Source organism: Sarcophilus harrisii, chromosome 4, assembly GCF_902635505.1.
Source record: "Sarcophilus harrisii chromosome 4, mSarHar1.11, whole genome shotgun sequence".
Lineage (NCBI taxonomy): Eukaryota > Metazoa > Chordata > Mammalia > Dasyuromorphia > Dasyuridae > Sarcophilus > Sarcophilus harrisii.
Window position 1 is genome coordinate 373,004,040 of NC_045429.1, and position 15,121 is coordinate 373,019,160.

General features: G+C 33.0%; 1 protein-coding gene across 1 annotated transcript in view; it reads left to right on the forward strand.

Annotated features, from left to right (window-relative positions):
- The window catches only part of GPR137B (G protein-coupled receptor 137B), an 88,425-nt gene extending 79,459 nt beyond the window's left edge, over nucleotides 1–8,966 (forward strand). Inside the window, exons 5-7 of the mRNA XM_003767808.4 lie at nucleotides 3,062–3,190; nucleotides 6,541–6,665; nucleotides 8,402–8,966. Of these exons, the coding sequence (XP_003767856.1) occupies nucleotides 3,062–3,190; nucleotides 6,541–6,665; nucleotides 8,402–8,513 (366 nt within the window). The 3' untranslated portion in view covers nucleotides 8,514–8,966. The remainder of the gene's footprint in view (nucleotides 1–3,061; nucleotides 3,191–6,540; nucleotides 6,666–8,401) is intronic.
- Nucleotides 8,967–15,121: the final 6,155 nt, after the last annotated feature.

Sequence of the window (15,121 nt, forward strand, 5' to 3'; positions counted from 1 at the left end):
AAACCACAAATACACGAAGAGGAGAAGGTGAGCTGACTCTACAACTTTACTTCATGTCTACCATTGGATTGTGAGCTCCTTAAAAACAAAGAGGGTCTTTGCCTTTTTTTGGATCTCCAGCTCTCAGCATGGTGCCTGATTCACAGTAAATGCTTAAGAAATGATTGTTAAGTGACTGGCCTGCCCAACTTTAAGAATATAAAACATGAAAATCAAATTTTGCATTATATACAAATTAGAACTTTACTGAATAACAAAAAGTGTTTTTGTTTTTTTTTTTAAGGATTCAACTTTAGGTACAGACAGTGCCGATACATCATTTAAAATGTAGTCAAATTTTGAAAATTTGAACTTACACATAATTTTAGGGCATACTTATTATGTAAAGTTGAGTCCACCTAAAAAGAAGAGGAGGTGGATCAGGAAGGCAGAGAGTAGGTGACTGACACAAGAGTTGACCAGAAACTCTCCATGAATCATTGCTATAATGCAGCTGTGGAAAAACCCCAGCAGAATATTGGGACAGATTCCAAAGAAGCTTGACATGCAGAGATTAGGAAATTATTCTCAGAAAATTAATACAACCAGTTTTGGTTGTCTATATAATAATAATTAACATACAGATAGTGCTTTAAGGTTTGGAAAACATTTTATATGGTTTATTTTATTTGATTCTCACAAAACCCCCTTTGAGGGAAGGTATTATTATCCCCATCTTACAAATGAGGAAACTTATGTACAGAGAAATTAAATTATTTTCCCAGATTCACACAGCTAGTAACTAACTGTCTGAGGCTAATTTTGAATTCAGATCTTTTTAACTCCAATTCCAATATTGTGTCTACTATGCTATCTAGTTACCTCAATGTTATAAAATAAGATGGAAAAAAGGCTGTTATAGTTTTTTTCTTTTAAAAAAATTCTTTGAAATATAAGATTAAAATAAAAGTATAATTTAATAATTTTTAGAACATAGTTTTATCTATCAATAAAAAGTTATAATAAAAAATTAATAAACAAAATAAATAAAATTTTTTTAAAAAGAACATAGTTTTAAATTGTTTTCCAGAATGGAGGGAATAGTTTATAGCCTTTTAAATAATATATTGATGTTCCTCTTTTCTCAGAAGCTCTACTGTCATTTATTATTTTTCTTTTTTTATCATCTTTGCCAAGCTGGTGAGTATTAAGTGGAATGTCAGAATTTCTTTTAATTTCCTAATAATTAATGAAATGGATCATTTTTTCATATGGCTATAAATAGCATGGATTTCTTTCCTTGATGAATGCCTTTTCATATGCTTTGACATTTATGAACTTTTGGATGGTTCTTTTTTTAAAATAGATTTGAATCTGTCTCTTCTATATCTTGAAAATGAGATCTTTTATAAGAAAAATTTGCTCCAAAGATTTTTTATCAGTTACCTATTTCTCTTATAATTTTAAGTGAATTGGATTTACTTAAACAACAGTTTAATTTTATGCAAATAAAATCATCTATTTTATCTTTTATATCATCTCTATTACTTTTTTGATTATGAACTCTTCCCCTATCCAAGGATCCGAAAGGATGTTCTTTTAAGTTGATTATGCAATGCTTTAGTTAGGTCAAGTAATCATTTGGAGTTTTTCTATATGGTGTGAATGTTGATCTAACCTTAATTCCTATCAGATTGCTAGTCTATCCAGTTTTCCTGGAAGTTTTGTCAATCAGTAAATCTTTACTCCAGTATCTGGAGTATGTGGGTTTATCAAACCCTAATCTACTAAGTTCATTTACTTTTGTATGTTATATACCATTCCACTGATTGATCTTTTAAAAATTTTATATAACTTGTAAATTTATAAAATTTTATAATTTTCAAATTTTATAACTAGTACCAAATTGTTTTAAAGATTACAGGTCTGTGGTATTATTTGAGATCTGGTACTGTTAGGCCCACTTTGTTCCCCCTCCCTCTCCCCCCCTCCCCATCATTTCCCTTAAGAGTCTTAACCTTTTGCTCCTCCAGGTAAATTTTGTTATTATTTTTCCTAGTTCTATAAAATACTTCTTGTGGAACTCAATAAGCATATTGATTTAGGTAGTGTAATTTTATTATATTGTCTCAGTCATAGTTTTCCAACTATTTAGGATTGTCTTTATTCCTATAAACAATATTTTGAGGTTGTATTCATCTAGTTCTTGTGTGTGTTGTGGTAAGTAGATTCCCAGGTATTTTCAATTTTCTGTAATTATTTTAAACAAAATTTCTCTCTCTCTACTAACAGTTTACAGAAATGCTGAAATCTCTCTATGTTGGCGATTTACAAAGATACTGAAGATTGGTGGATATTTATTTTATATCCTGGAACTTTGCTGAAATTATTGTTTCAATAAACTTTTGTTGACTTTCTAGGGTTCTCTATACACCATCATATCATCTGCAAAAAAATTTTTTTTTCCTTTTTTTGCTATGTTATTTCTATGTAGATTTCTTTTTCTTGTCTTATTGTTATAGCTACCATTTCTACAATTTAGTCAAATAGTAGTGATGACAATGTATATCCTCATTTTACTCTTGATTTCATTGAAAGAACTATAATTTATCCTTATGACATTAAAGTCTGAATCTCTGTTTTAGACATATATTATTTACCATTTTAAGGTAAGGTCTATTTTATTCCTAGATTTTCTAGTGTTTCATGGATATTTTATTTTTACAAAAACATTTGTTGCAGTTATTGAAAAAATCATTATTATATCAATGGTATAGAAAAAACTACCTATTTGTTGTTTTTTTTTAAACACTGCTATTTAAGGATAATTATTGAACATGAAAGGTTGAAATGATCGTCAGTGTCCCTCAGGAAGCTGGCTAAGATTCAAGGTCTTGTCTGACCTTATTATGGTATGATCCTATAGTTTAAATAGATATATTGAATGGGAGGACAGGGAGAAAAGGTTCAGGAATACTGTCAGAGTTATTATGTAGTACTCACTTTAAATTAAGCATTATCCATCTGTGACTTTATCCCATGTAATCAGGTCCATTTCTACAATCTTTTTTTACCTTAACAGGCAGATCTGAAAAGTCAGCTTGGAGATGCTGGATATGTAGTGTTTGGAGTGGTCCTTTTTGTGTGGGAGCTTCTGCCCACCACCTTAGTCGTTTACTTCTTCCGAGTTAGAAATCCTACAAAGGACCTAGTAAGTAAATTGATTTGTATTTCATTGAGGGGAGGGAGGAAGGGGACTCTTTTATAACATAATAGTGAATAATAGAATTTTGTATACTAGTGTATACTAGAAACATAGATTATAATAGTATAATAGTCAACACTGGAATTTTTAATTGTGGGATTTGCTTTTGAGGAGTATTGTTTTATCTTTTTTGGTGGGGATTGCCATTCAGGATCTAATTTTTAAACTTTAAAATTGTTAAACAGAGAAAGTAATTCACCATCCCTTGGGACATTGAAAAAAAATCTTGTCAGCTGGATATGGTAGATCATGTCTGTTAGCTTTCCAACTAGGGAGGCTAAGGCTAGTAGAACATTTGAACAACTTTGTTTAAAATGAGTTTAATTCTGTGATAACTGAAGAGAAATAAGTGTTTTTCAATTGGTAACCACTTTATTGTTATTAGAACTGATCTGAGTCATGAAATCTGAATTTACCATCTTATCTTGCAAACCTTTTAAGATGGGAATGCAATATAATTCAACTCCCTTCCCACCACCCACTGTTGGCAATGGTTATAACCATTATTATAATGTATCTCCTGAAAGTAATGCATGTAGCATGTCACTGAAAGAGCCATAGTGCTGAAGTATCTCTAAGGTGTTACTCAGATTATTTAAGTGTGTTTGGGGCCCAGCTTTTGGAAGAAACATCCTCAGAGACCTGGACCAATACAGTATAAGGTCAAGGGGCAATAATTTTGGTAGTTTGGAGACAACTGACTGGAGAGCTAAGAGGCTCGATGTTTTGCTCTATTTTGTATAAAACACCTTTCCCAAGGCTGGGAATTAAGCCACCAGTATTTTGACCCAGTTATAAGGTATAATTAATTGTCATCTATCAGAAAGTAGAGAAGACAGGGCAATTCCAGATATCTGTGATAGCCACAATTAAAAGTTGCCATTTCAGCCAAGAGAGTAACTCTTCTCTGAACCAAACTGGATGGAAATCTATATCAATACTGAGGTTTACTTCAGTTTTACCCTCCTTTCTCTTCCCTGTATAATTTCACTGAAAAAGTTAAGAAGAAAAGGCAAGAAAGCTGGTAGTTGGAGAAGCCAAAAGGCTCATGATATTAACATTTATTTAGTATATATTCTGAACACTATGGTATAATGGGAAAGACATTGAACTTGGGGTTAGAAAATTTGGGTTTAAATTGATCTTTCTGAATCTCTATCTATAAAATGGGTACAATATTTCTTCCATTATTCCACTAACCTACTTTATATGGTAGTGGTGAAGAAAGCATTTTGTAATATGATTTTGCTATGTGAGCTATTTCTGGTTTTTGCATACAGAACAATGTACTTGGTATTTTGGAAAATATAAGAGACACAGACCTTCCCCTCAAATAATTTATAATCTAGTGCCTTCACCTCTCATATTACCTTTTCTCTCTCCATATTACATATGTGTGTGAGTATATATATATATGTATATATATACATATATATACACACACATATATACATATTTATACATATATCGTATGTACCTAGTTTTTGTCTTTCTTTGTATCCCTAACACAGCAGTGCCAGAATTTAGTAATGATTATTGAATGATTAGGAAGAAACATGACATATATGTAAATAATAACCTTCCTTCTTGGATCTCAAATAGCACTTTATTTCTGTCAACTTTCTAATGATTGATGATGCAATATTTTGTATTACACCTGTCTTTGTGGATGTCTTCCCAGGGACTGTGTTTTACTAAACTTTTATATCTCCTCCTAATTCCTAACACAGTAATCTGTTTGTTGAATAGCAAATGAAATAATGTATGTAAAGCAATTTGCAAACCTCAAAGTGCTATCTATATAAGGGCTAAGATTCAGACACAAATGCTATATTTAGGTACACTTTAGTTCCAAGTCATTTATTCAATGCTGGTTGATTTGAATCAAATTGCTTCATTTACACAGCAACAAAAGAAACATATTTACCGTTTAATCTTTGTCCCCAAATTTTGTTGCTCAAGAAAAATTGTTGGCCATTTTAATCATATTTCATCCAGTATTTGCTTCAGTAGCTGTGTTCATCACATTACATTCTAAATGTATTGCCAGTTTCTTAATGCATTTGTTACAGCAAAATCGTCCCCTGCTGGCCTGAGCGGACATCAGCATCTAATTTATTCACAGAGAAGGGCACAAGTGGAGAAGGAATGTTATTATATGTCTTAGATTTTCTTTTGTTTGTGCTGCATTTAAAAAGTCATGTTGACACAGCCCCACGAATGAATCATGGCATTCCACTCTCAGCAATTGGTCTTGCTTGGCAGAGCATGGGCAGGGGTATAAGATTTCCTTGAGTAAAGCTACTGAACAATGACATAGGTAGGTCTAGGGCAGGAACATCCTCTGGGATCAGGAGGCTTTAGAGCACAAAAATTAAATTCCTAAAAATAGAAGAAATAAATATATATATATATATATATATATATATATATATATATATATATATATCCTGCTAATGTGAAATTTGCTCAGGAGAAGAACAGAGTCCAACTTCCTTAGACTCTATATGGAAAAGAGTGATTCCAGTTTGTCTCGTTCTCCTTGTCTATTGAGCAGCACCCTAGGATAGCATAGCAGAGGAAGTTTCTCAATTGGGTCTCATTTGAGTTGGAAGTACAGTGACCATTCACAGATTTAATCCCAGTGCTGACTGGCATAGAATATTTAACCTGTTCATTTTTCCAACTCAGGCCAATTTACCCTTCCCTAGACAGCCTGGCAATCCATTGGTCCTGGGGTCTCACTAACAGTTTGCTTCCTTTAGCCTTCCTGCTGCTTAAAACTCTGAAATACAAGGGATCTATCAACCTCCAATTCCTCCTGTACCAGCGGATGGTGTTCCAATTTGTTTTGACCCTCTTAAGGATCCATTTGGATGACCTAATTGCAGAATCCCTCTGTCAGATTCATAAGATTCTTTTTTGTGGAAAAAAACAACTTACATATATCATAAGTGTTGGAGAGGATTAACAGCACCCAAATTTTATATATAGCAGAAGATAGGTTAATTGGAAAATTGCATGTAGAAGCAGCCTGCATCCAGACAAGAAGGAAACCTAAAATCTCTATTGATCTTATTTTTTAAAAATTGATAATATTTTAAAAAGCATAGCAATTACTACTTTTGTTCTTCCATTCCCCCATCATGGGAATCTTCTTTTGTTTCAGAGAAACAGGTAAATTCAACAAATAGATGTCAGCCATTTTTGGCAACTCATACATTATTTTGTACCTATATTATCCATTGACATTGCTGAGAGCAGAGAAATGTTTCATTATCTGATTGTTTTTCCAGACAAATCCTGTAATGGTCCCAAGCCATGGATTTAGTCCTAGATCCTATTTCTTTGACAACCCTCGAAGATATGACAGTGATGATGATCTCGCTTGGAACATTGCCCCTCAAGGGCTTCAGGGAAGGTAAGAGGAGGAGAATCTAAGCAAGGGGTGAATGAGAAAGAAAGATCCTTCTCTCAAAAAGAGTGCCGCAATAGGAGAGTCCCAAACTGGAAAATTAGTTTGTACAATCTCTGAGGATTAGGTAGATGAGATACATGAAATGAATATCTAGGTATGAGGACCTTGATTATTGCACCGTCATCCCAAAATGTCCATGGCAAAGAAAAGATTGACACATGGAAAAAATAAAGTCACCAGGACATCATTTCTTATAGACATCTTTTTGTTCAGACGGGGATTAATTATGAATAATTAATCAGATTAATTACCAATAGCAGGGACAAAGTGTTAAAACTTTTCATTATTACACACCATAATTGAAAGTTAATCTTAAAGGTATGGGGGATGGTAGTGGGGGGTTCAGATTGATAATGTCTCTTGGTTGAAATAATATACTGGTCCAATAGACTCAAGGCTAGCCCTAAACAGAATTGTGAAATATGCAAAGGATTTTTTATTGATGTCCAGTATCAATGCCTGGAAGTTACATTGCCCTAGTTCTTCTATCCCTTGTTAAATCATTAAGAATGCAAAAATTAATAAAAACTAATGTTGAGAATTTCTGATCAAATTAAAAGATATCCGGGGCAAGTGAGGTCCCTCCCTTCAGCTATAAATTTTTTCTTAATCTGTATGACTATGAATTAGTTATACACACATATGGTTCCTTTCACTTTCACATCTGTACAAGAGTATAGATGTAGTCTCCAGTTTAGGAACAAACTTTTTAAAAATGTGCTTAAATTGGTCAGTTGGGATTTAAAACACATTTTGTCATAGAAACTACATTCTATATAGTAATTAGATTCTTTGGTTATCTTACCAAAAAACTAATCTAAAGGATACCCTGAGGCGGGTAAGTGACACAATAGAAAACTCAATCTGAAGTCAAAAAAGACCTAAATTCAAATTCAGCCTTAGACACTTGCATGACCTTGATCAAGGCACTTAAACTGTCTGCCTCAGTTCCCTCATCTGTAAAATGGATAGAATATTAGTACCTACTTCCAATATAATTATGTAATAATTATAAAGCATTTAGCAAAATGCCCTGGCACTAATAAATGTGTGCTATTTTAAAGTGTCATGTTTTAAAGTGTTATGTAAATGTTAGCTATTAATATTATTCTTATAACTATGTCACTAGGGCCAGAATAGAAGAAAAATTGAAGAATCTCTTTTTCTGAGCACAGACTTGGCCCTACAAACACACACACACACACACACACACACACACACACACACACACACACAGGAATGAAAAGAAGGCACATTTCTTGAAATTTCACGTAATTTTGCCTCATTTAAACCTCCAGTCACTTAACTCTCTGTACCTGTTTTTCTCATTTGTAAAATGAAGGGATTGATTTGAAAGAACCCCTTTAAGCTCTAAATTTATGACCCTATGACTGTATAATCAGTAGAAGTGATTGACTAAAAATAGATCTGACTATGAGATACTCAGATATTGTACTGAGAGAAAATAAATGGGCTTATTCTTGTACTCTGGCAAAACATTTATGTAAACAACATTTTGATTTGTGCCTGGGGAAGGAGAGTTGGGAAGAAGGGGATGGGTAGAGGGAGCATTGAGATGTGTAGACTTTTAAAAAATGGTCCACTCCAAAATAGTTGCCTACAAATTGATATGAGAAATGTAAAAGAAATGTTGGAAAAGTATTCTTTTTCTTTTTCAGCTTTGCGCCAGATTACTATGACTGGGGACAACAAACTAATAGCTTCATGGCACAAATAGGATCACTGCAACAAGATTCTACATTGGATCCTGATAAATCCAGCAACGGATAGCCTCTATTAACAGTATTATAGCATTTTACTCCATGGTGAAAAGTTTCAGAAAAACAAACTTGGGGACAGCTGGATGTTTAGGGCACTGTCACATGAAAAATAGGATTTGACTTTGTTACTTGCTACAGGTTTCTGATGGCTTCAGTGGGACTAAGCAATAATTTAGATGGATAAAACTTTATTTTAGTTAGTACTAAAGAAATGAGCCTGGTTATTTCCCTAGGCATAATTTAATTTTTTTTATTTGTACTTTTACAGAAGACATATTTTATATAACTTAAGTGATAATGCTAAAGTATATTAAGGTTCTCTCCCAAGAATTTGTTGATGCAATGTATTTTTTAGTTTGCACAGATATTTTTATGTATAATTCACTTTAAAAATATACAACATATAGTTTAATGTGTCCTATATGGCTTGTTATAGATGCGTTTCTTAGATTATTAAAATATTTGAATTTAATTAAAAAGATATTTGAAAATAGATATCCTTATTAGAATAGAAATCCTTTTCAGGGCTTTACAGGAGAACTTCAGAACTTAATTAACAATGTCTAAATAGTTTCCATTTTCAAAGTTGCAATTGGATGAACTGTTTGTTGGAAGACTTCTGGACAAATGGCTTTTTCCAAGTGTGTTTAAATCATGATAGGTGGTTCTTCAAGGAAGATTCAGATTTTCTTTTTAATTAGGGGGACTTAAATTTTCCCCTAAAATTTTGTTATTTTGTTTTTGTTTTTTTAGCAAGGCAATTGGGATTAAGCTAGTAGGTATTAAGTGTCTGAGGCTGGATTTGAATTCCTGATTCAAGGGCTAGTGTTCTATTCACTGTATCATCTAGCTGCTCCATTTTTTTTTTTTTTTTGCCTTTAATAAGGCAAAAAAGAGTTTTTACAAAATTTTCATCCAATTTAGAATCTAACATCAATAAATTCAGAACTCGAGCCTCTGAAAACTCTTCCACATATCTAATGCTTTTTAAAAATTCAATTAGATGATATACATTTCTTAAACAGAATTTACAACATCCCTATTACTGGAGCTAACACCAAGGACCAATTGGTTCTCTGAATAACTTTTATTCCATCTTACCAATTGGAAAATATTAATTTATTTGGATTGATTTTGCAACAACATAATGAAACATGATTGTCTAGAAGGTAAGTAGTTATATATGGTACAATGTGACACACATGCCTCATAGCAAGGTACACCTTCTAGAGAATTATCTATCTCCTAGATAGAAAAATATGCCACAAAACCAGCTTCATTTGGAAGATGCTGCTAATGTTACTCACTCCTTTCATGGGTTTTTTCATTGCAAAAAAAAACATCCCTAGAGAATGTTAGACTGTCAGGCACGTATCTTATCAACAGATTAAAGGGGCAGGTTTTCTACAGAGCCAGAGAAAATTCAGATGTCATATAAAAAGATGTCTCATTCCTACTTAGCATATCTCAAGTTTCAGCCAATAAAATGAGCAAAATGGAAAATCTTAACTTTTGTTGGGTAAATCCCACCTACAATACAACTGCTCAATGATCTATGGTTTATAATTTCATTGTCCACTGCTTAATAACCCAGATGATTTAAACCTCTCTTGATGCTATGTAAAGTAAGGTTTTCCATTTAACTGAGTCAAAGGTATCAAACTATATCATTATGGGGATTTTTCATACAACTTGGATTCCTTTACCCTATCTAATGCAATATAGTTATGACTGACTTAAAGATTCTAAACTGATAAGGAAACCTCTACTGATTACCTCTACTTTTTAAAAAATTATTTCAGATGATAAGAGATCACAATCTTAATTTTCCAAACAGCCTTAAGACTGACCTGTCACTGTTTCTTTGTCTTTGAAGCCAGTTACAGATTCTCCATAGCTGAAAACTTCCAGTAAAAAAATCTCTGGACTTCTTTGTTTCTTCTGTAAGATGAAGGATGGGGAGGAGTAACTGGAAAATATAAACTAAAAGTCTCTACCACTCTCACCCCTTGGGGTTTGAAAAAGGGCTCCTTTTAATAATAGAGTTTTCATAGGCTCTGTAGAATACTTTCCTTGTCATTAGGACAACTAAATATATTAAATCAAATTGGATTTGTGATCTCACTGCTGTGACTGATACAGGTTGCAACTCATTCATGTCTGCCCATTCTGTAAAACTCCTGTTGATGGCCTTCCATAAGTCTGTCAGAGAGGGTCCACTCATCATGCCGGACCTTCCTCACATTCTGCTGGTATCATAAGGATAACATGAAGTTCATGGACTATCACTTATCACACTCATCAGCAGGCCACTTGTTCTGATCAAGGTATCCTTTGCTCCAGAGTAAATAGATTTAAAATATTTTAATATGAAAAATCATCCCATTATATTACTAAAATCAAGTAATGATCACAATCTTATGCTATGAATTAGAAACATTGCTTATACTTTTATGATTTTTAGGCAGAGAAATCTGAAATGCTGGTTATGTCACCATCGCAAGCCATAATTTACCTTTATATTAAAGCTGCTAATATTACATGAAGATGAATTGGGGAAGAGGGAGATATGGATGCACTTAGTATCTACTTAATATACTTTGTGTCTTTTGTTTTTGTAGTCATGTCAAAACAATGACAAAACCCAAGTCTTATAAATGCATACCTGCATATGAAATGTCTTAACTTGGAATTTGTACTTGAATGTACTAAAATGCAATCTTTCTCTGCTAGTAAATAAGTGTGCATACATTTTTGAAAGACAGAGGGGTGGGAGGGAAAATGAAGTTTTCATTTAGCTTCTTAATTTATTTTTGACTATTAACTATAATGATGAAGCTGCTTAGTCTATGAAGTCCTTAAAAATACTAAGGAAATAAAAAGAATAATTATCACTGGCTCTAAAATATTCTTACAAGCTATATTTGTTTTCTTTGTGTTAAAGCAATATAAAACAAACTCAAAAAATTAAAAAGTAAAGGCAGTGGAGATTTTAATAAAAGTTCTGAGCCAACACATATCCAAACCTAATACAATACCAAAAGGATATACTTACAAATGCTGGTTTTATATTAGCACATAGAACATAATTTACTTAACCATTAAAAAAATAATATTTATACAGACATAACAGCTTTCTTTTTGTAATTAATCTCTTAAGAATTTGTTGTATCAGTGTGACAAACATTTTACTATGGCATTTTATAGACAGCCCATTTAAATGGGTCAGTTTAGAAATAGACACATGAAATCAGTGTTTAACACAGGCCAAGAAATTTATGCCATAACAGACAGCATGGACACATGTTATATTTGCATGAATGAATTTAGGTATTGCTAATTACCTAGTACTTAGCACAGTACCTGGCACATTTTATGTGCTTACTAAATGATTGTTGACTGATTTATTGGAGTTGGGATATATTTAATATCTATGATGGTTATCAAAATTAACTTCTTTGATCAGTTACTATGAGAATAGGATCAATTCAAAAAGCTTCATCTTACATTTAAATTAAGTTTCCAGAAACTGTAAATGTAAAATACTAAAAATTACCCATTATAAAGGTTTTAAAAAAAAAAACAAGCATTCCCCTATCTAAGAGCTATCACAAAGGAGTGCTGCAAGAAATACAATCTAATTTCTGACAATAAGATCAAATTTATTTTAAATTTATATGGGTCTATGTATTTGAAGTTATATCAAGAATGCCAATAAAAGATACTTGATAAAAGCTCTGTACATGTTGTTCTTTCTTGCTAAACCACAAGAAAATACAAATTCTGCAAGAGATACGACCTGAGAAACAAATACTTGCATTACATTCTTCCAGTGTTTGTTTCTACATCATAATTGAAAAATAATATGGAGTTAGAAAAAATAACAATACAACAAAGAAAACATTTCATTTACACTATTTGGGATAGTAGGGCTCATGTAAGGACAAATCATCAGTTTTGTTTCTTTGGTCTGGAAAAATGAAACTTGAAAAAGAATATGATGCACTTATGTGGTATGGTAGTATCCATATTATAGAACAAGCAAAGTACTGATCCCTTCACCTTTCCCATCTCATAAACTTCTTTACTCTTTCATTAAGAACTCATGTTCTACCTTCTACTTGAAGTCTTTCCTGATCCCCTCAGTTGTTTGTGCTTTCATTCTAAAACAATTTAATATTTATTTTGTATTTGCACATATTTATATAGTTTTCCCTAAAAAACGTAAGTTTTTTTTTTAAAGCAGACTGCATAGTAATTGGCATATAGCAAGTATTTAAATGTTTATATATCTAAAAATATCCATAAAACAAAGACTGATAAACTTACACACTAAACCAAGTCAGTTTCTTCCCTCTCCATGAATTTTAAAATTTTGTCTTCATTTTGAGATCCACCTCTGACTGATCTTTGCAGTAATCCTAGTTCCAGACACAAGGAGGGACCTGTTAGGAACATAGCCTCAAAAAAAGATTTAACAGATCAGGGATTTAGACTTGGAAGGAAGGGTAGAGTCCATTTAGTCCAACTCCTTTTAAAGACAAGAAAACTGGGGCCCAGGTTGTGACCTTCCAAGGGGCCTCAGAAATGGGATTGAATCTTCTGGCCCCAGACCCAGCATCCTATTTAAAAAAAAAAAAAAAAAAAAAAGTCCAAAACATTCAAATAATCCTTTGCCTCTTTAACATGAAGCAGGATGTGTTTCATCATTTGTTTAGGAGGACTTCTATGAATTTTTATAAGTCGACTTGATGGCGTCTTCTTTTCTGGTATCAGAGAAAAACACATGCTTTGGAATTTAGATGACCTGGATTTAGAGCTGGATTGTGCTCCTTATTCTGCTGTTCAGAATCCCATCAGACTCTGATTTCATTTGGGGTTTTCTTAGCAAAGATATTAGGGTATCGCCAACTCATTGACAGATGGGGAAATGGAAGTAAGCAGGGTTTAGTGACTTGCCTGGGGTCACGTAGCTAAAAAGCATCTGAAGATGATTCTTCCTGTCATTTAGGCCTAGGACACTATCTAGTGCTCCACCTAGCTGCTCACCTATTGCCTCTAACACTAGTCAAATCACCGTTTCCCTGGGTCTGTTTCCCCATCTGTAAAATGAGAAGGTTCTAGCTTAAATGTTTATGATTCTCTGTTCTCTATTATTGACATTGCCCAGGACTAGGAATCTCCATTAACCTAGCAGTACAAAATGAAGTACTCACTCCATAATTTGTTGAACCTATTACCAGCACTTGTGTCCAAGTTCTTTTAGTTTCACTGAAGCTTTTTCATGGATTTAGATGGTACTTAATCTGCTAATGCTAACCATGCTAAGTAGATATAGTATTCTTGGCCCAATCTGTTCCCTTCTATGCATACTCCAAGCCAGATTTTTCCATTTGAATCTCCACTACCTATTCACCTCCTTTATTTGAAAACTTTATAGACTAATATTGGGTATTGGGTAGAAAAGCCCAGAATTTATGCCCTCCTGCTAGCAGAACCCTTGATGTCACACTGCTCATCTCTTGCTATTTCCCTGATCTTAAAGCCTCTACTTCTCACATGCCCTTTTGAGTTCTGATGATATCCAAAATTCTACTATCTAGAATCCAAACCTTAATCACTTCCATGGGTCACCCTTGCCTTAAGGCTTACCTCTTAAGAGTTCACCTGAAACAACTTTGGGCCAAGAACCTGTATTATTTTCCTTTGGGGCCTAAATTTGCAAAATTTGGTACCTCAAAAGACGGTAAATTATGAGTAGTTCTAAAAAAGTATCTAATTCATGGTAAACTATATTTTAATAAGAGGAAATATGAATATTAAAGATGTAATTCATATCTGAAGATTAGGCTGTACAATACTGTACAGCCTACTGTACTGTACTATACAATTTTTTGACAGTACTGTAATTCTCTTAATATCACAGCTACTTAAGACCTAGAAAAGAACGTTCTTGCTCCCACAAGTCCTTGGATCTATCAATAAGAATAAAATTAGAAAGAAATATCTTTATCGATAAAATTTAAAGAATTTACTTTGCTTCCAGATCCTAAAAATCATGGAACATTTACTTCTGATTTGCAGGTAAAACCTATATATGTTCTCTCTCCCATTAAAGTGGGAACTCCTTGAAAACAGATAATCTCTGCTTTTCTCTTTGTATTCACGGTGTTTTGTACATCCTAAGAACTTAATGCTTTTTGATTGACTGTTTCTCTTAAAAAACCAATGAAAACTCTCATAAGGAATAGCACTGTTTTTTCTTATTAGCCAGAATCAAACAAGTAGAGAAGTAGAAAGTGGTAAAAGAAACTAATGTACAAAACATTTGAGTTTTTGACAGAATAATCCTACCCTTCCACAAAACATGTGATTTTGTTGAAAGAATTCTAGACTAGATGGTTCATATTTCTGAAACATGGTAGTCTTATGCTTATCATTATGCCTTTTTAACAACTCAAAAGATGTAAAAATAATTGAGTCTCTTTTATGTGATAATTTAATACTCCATGCTCTATGATAATTTTGTTTGTGTTGCAGAGGGTCAGAATGTTGTTGGGGGGGATTAATTTTAAATTTCTCCCTCAAAATTTTTATTACACTAATTTAAAAACTGAT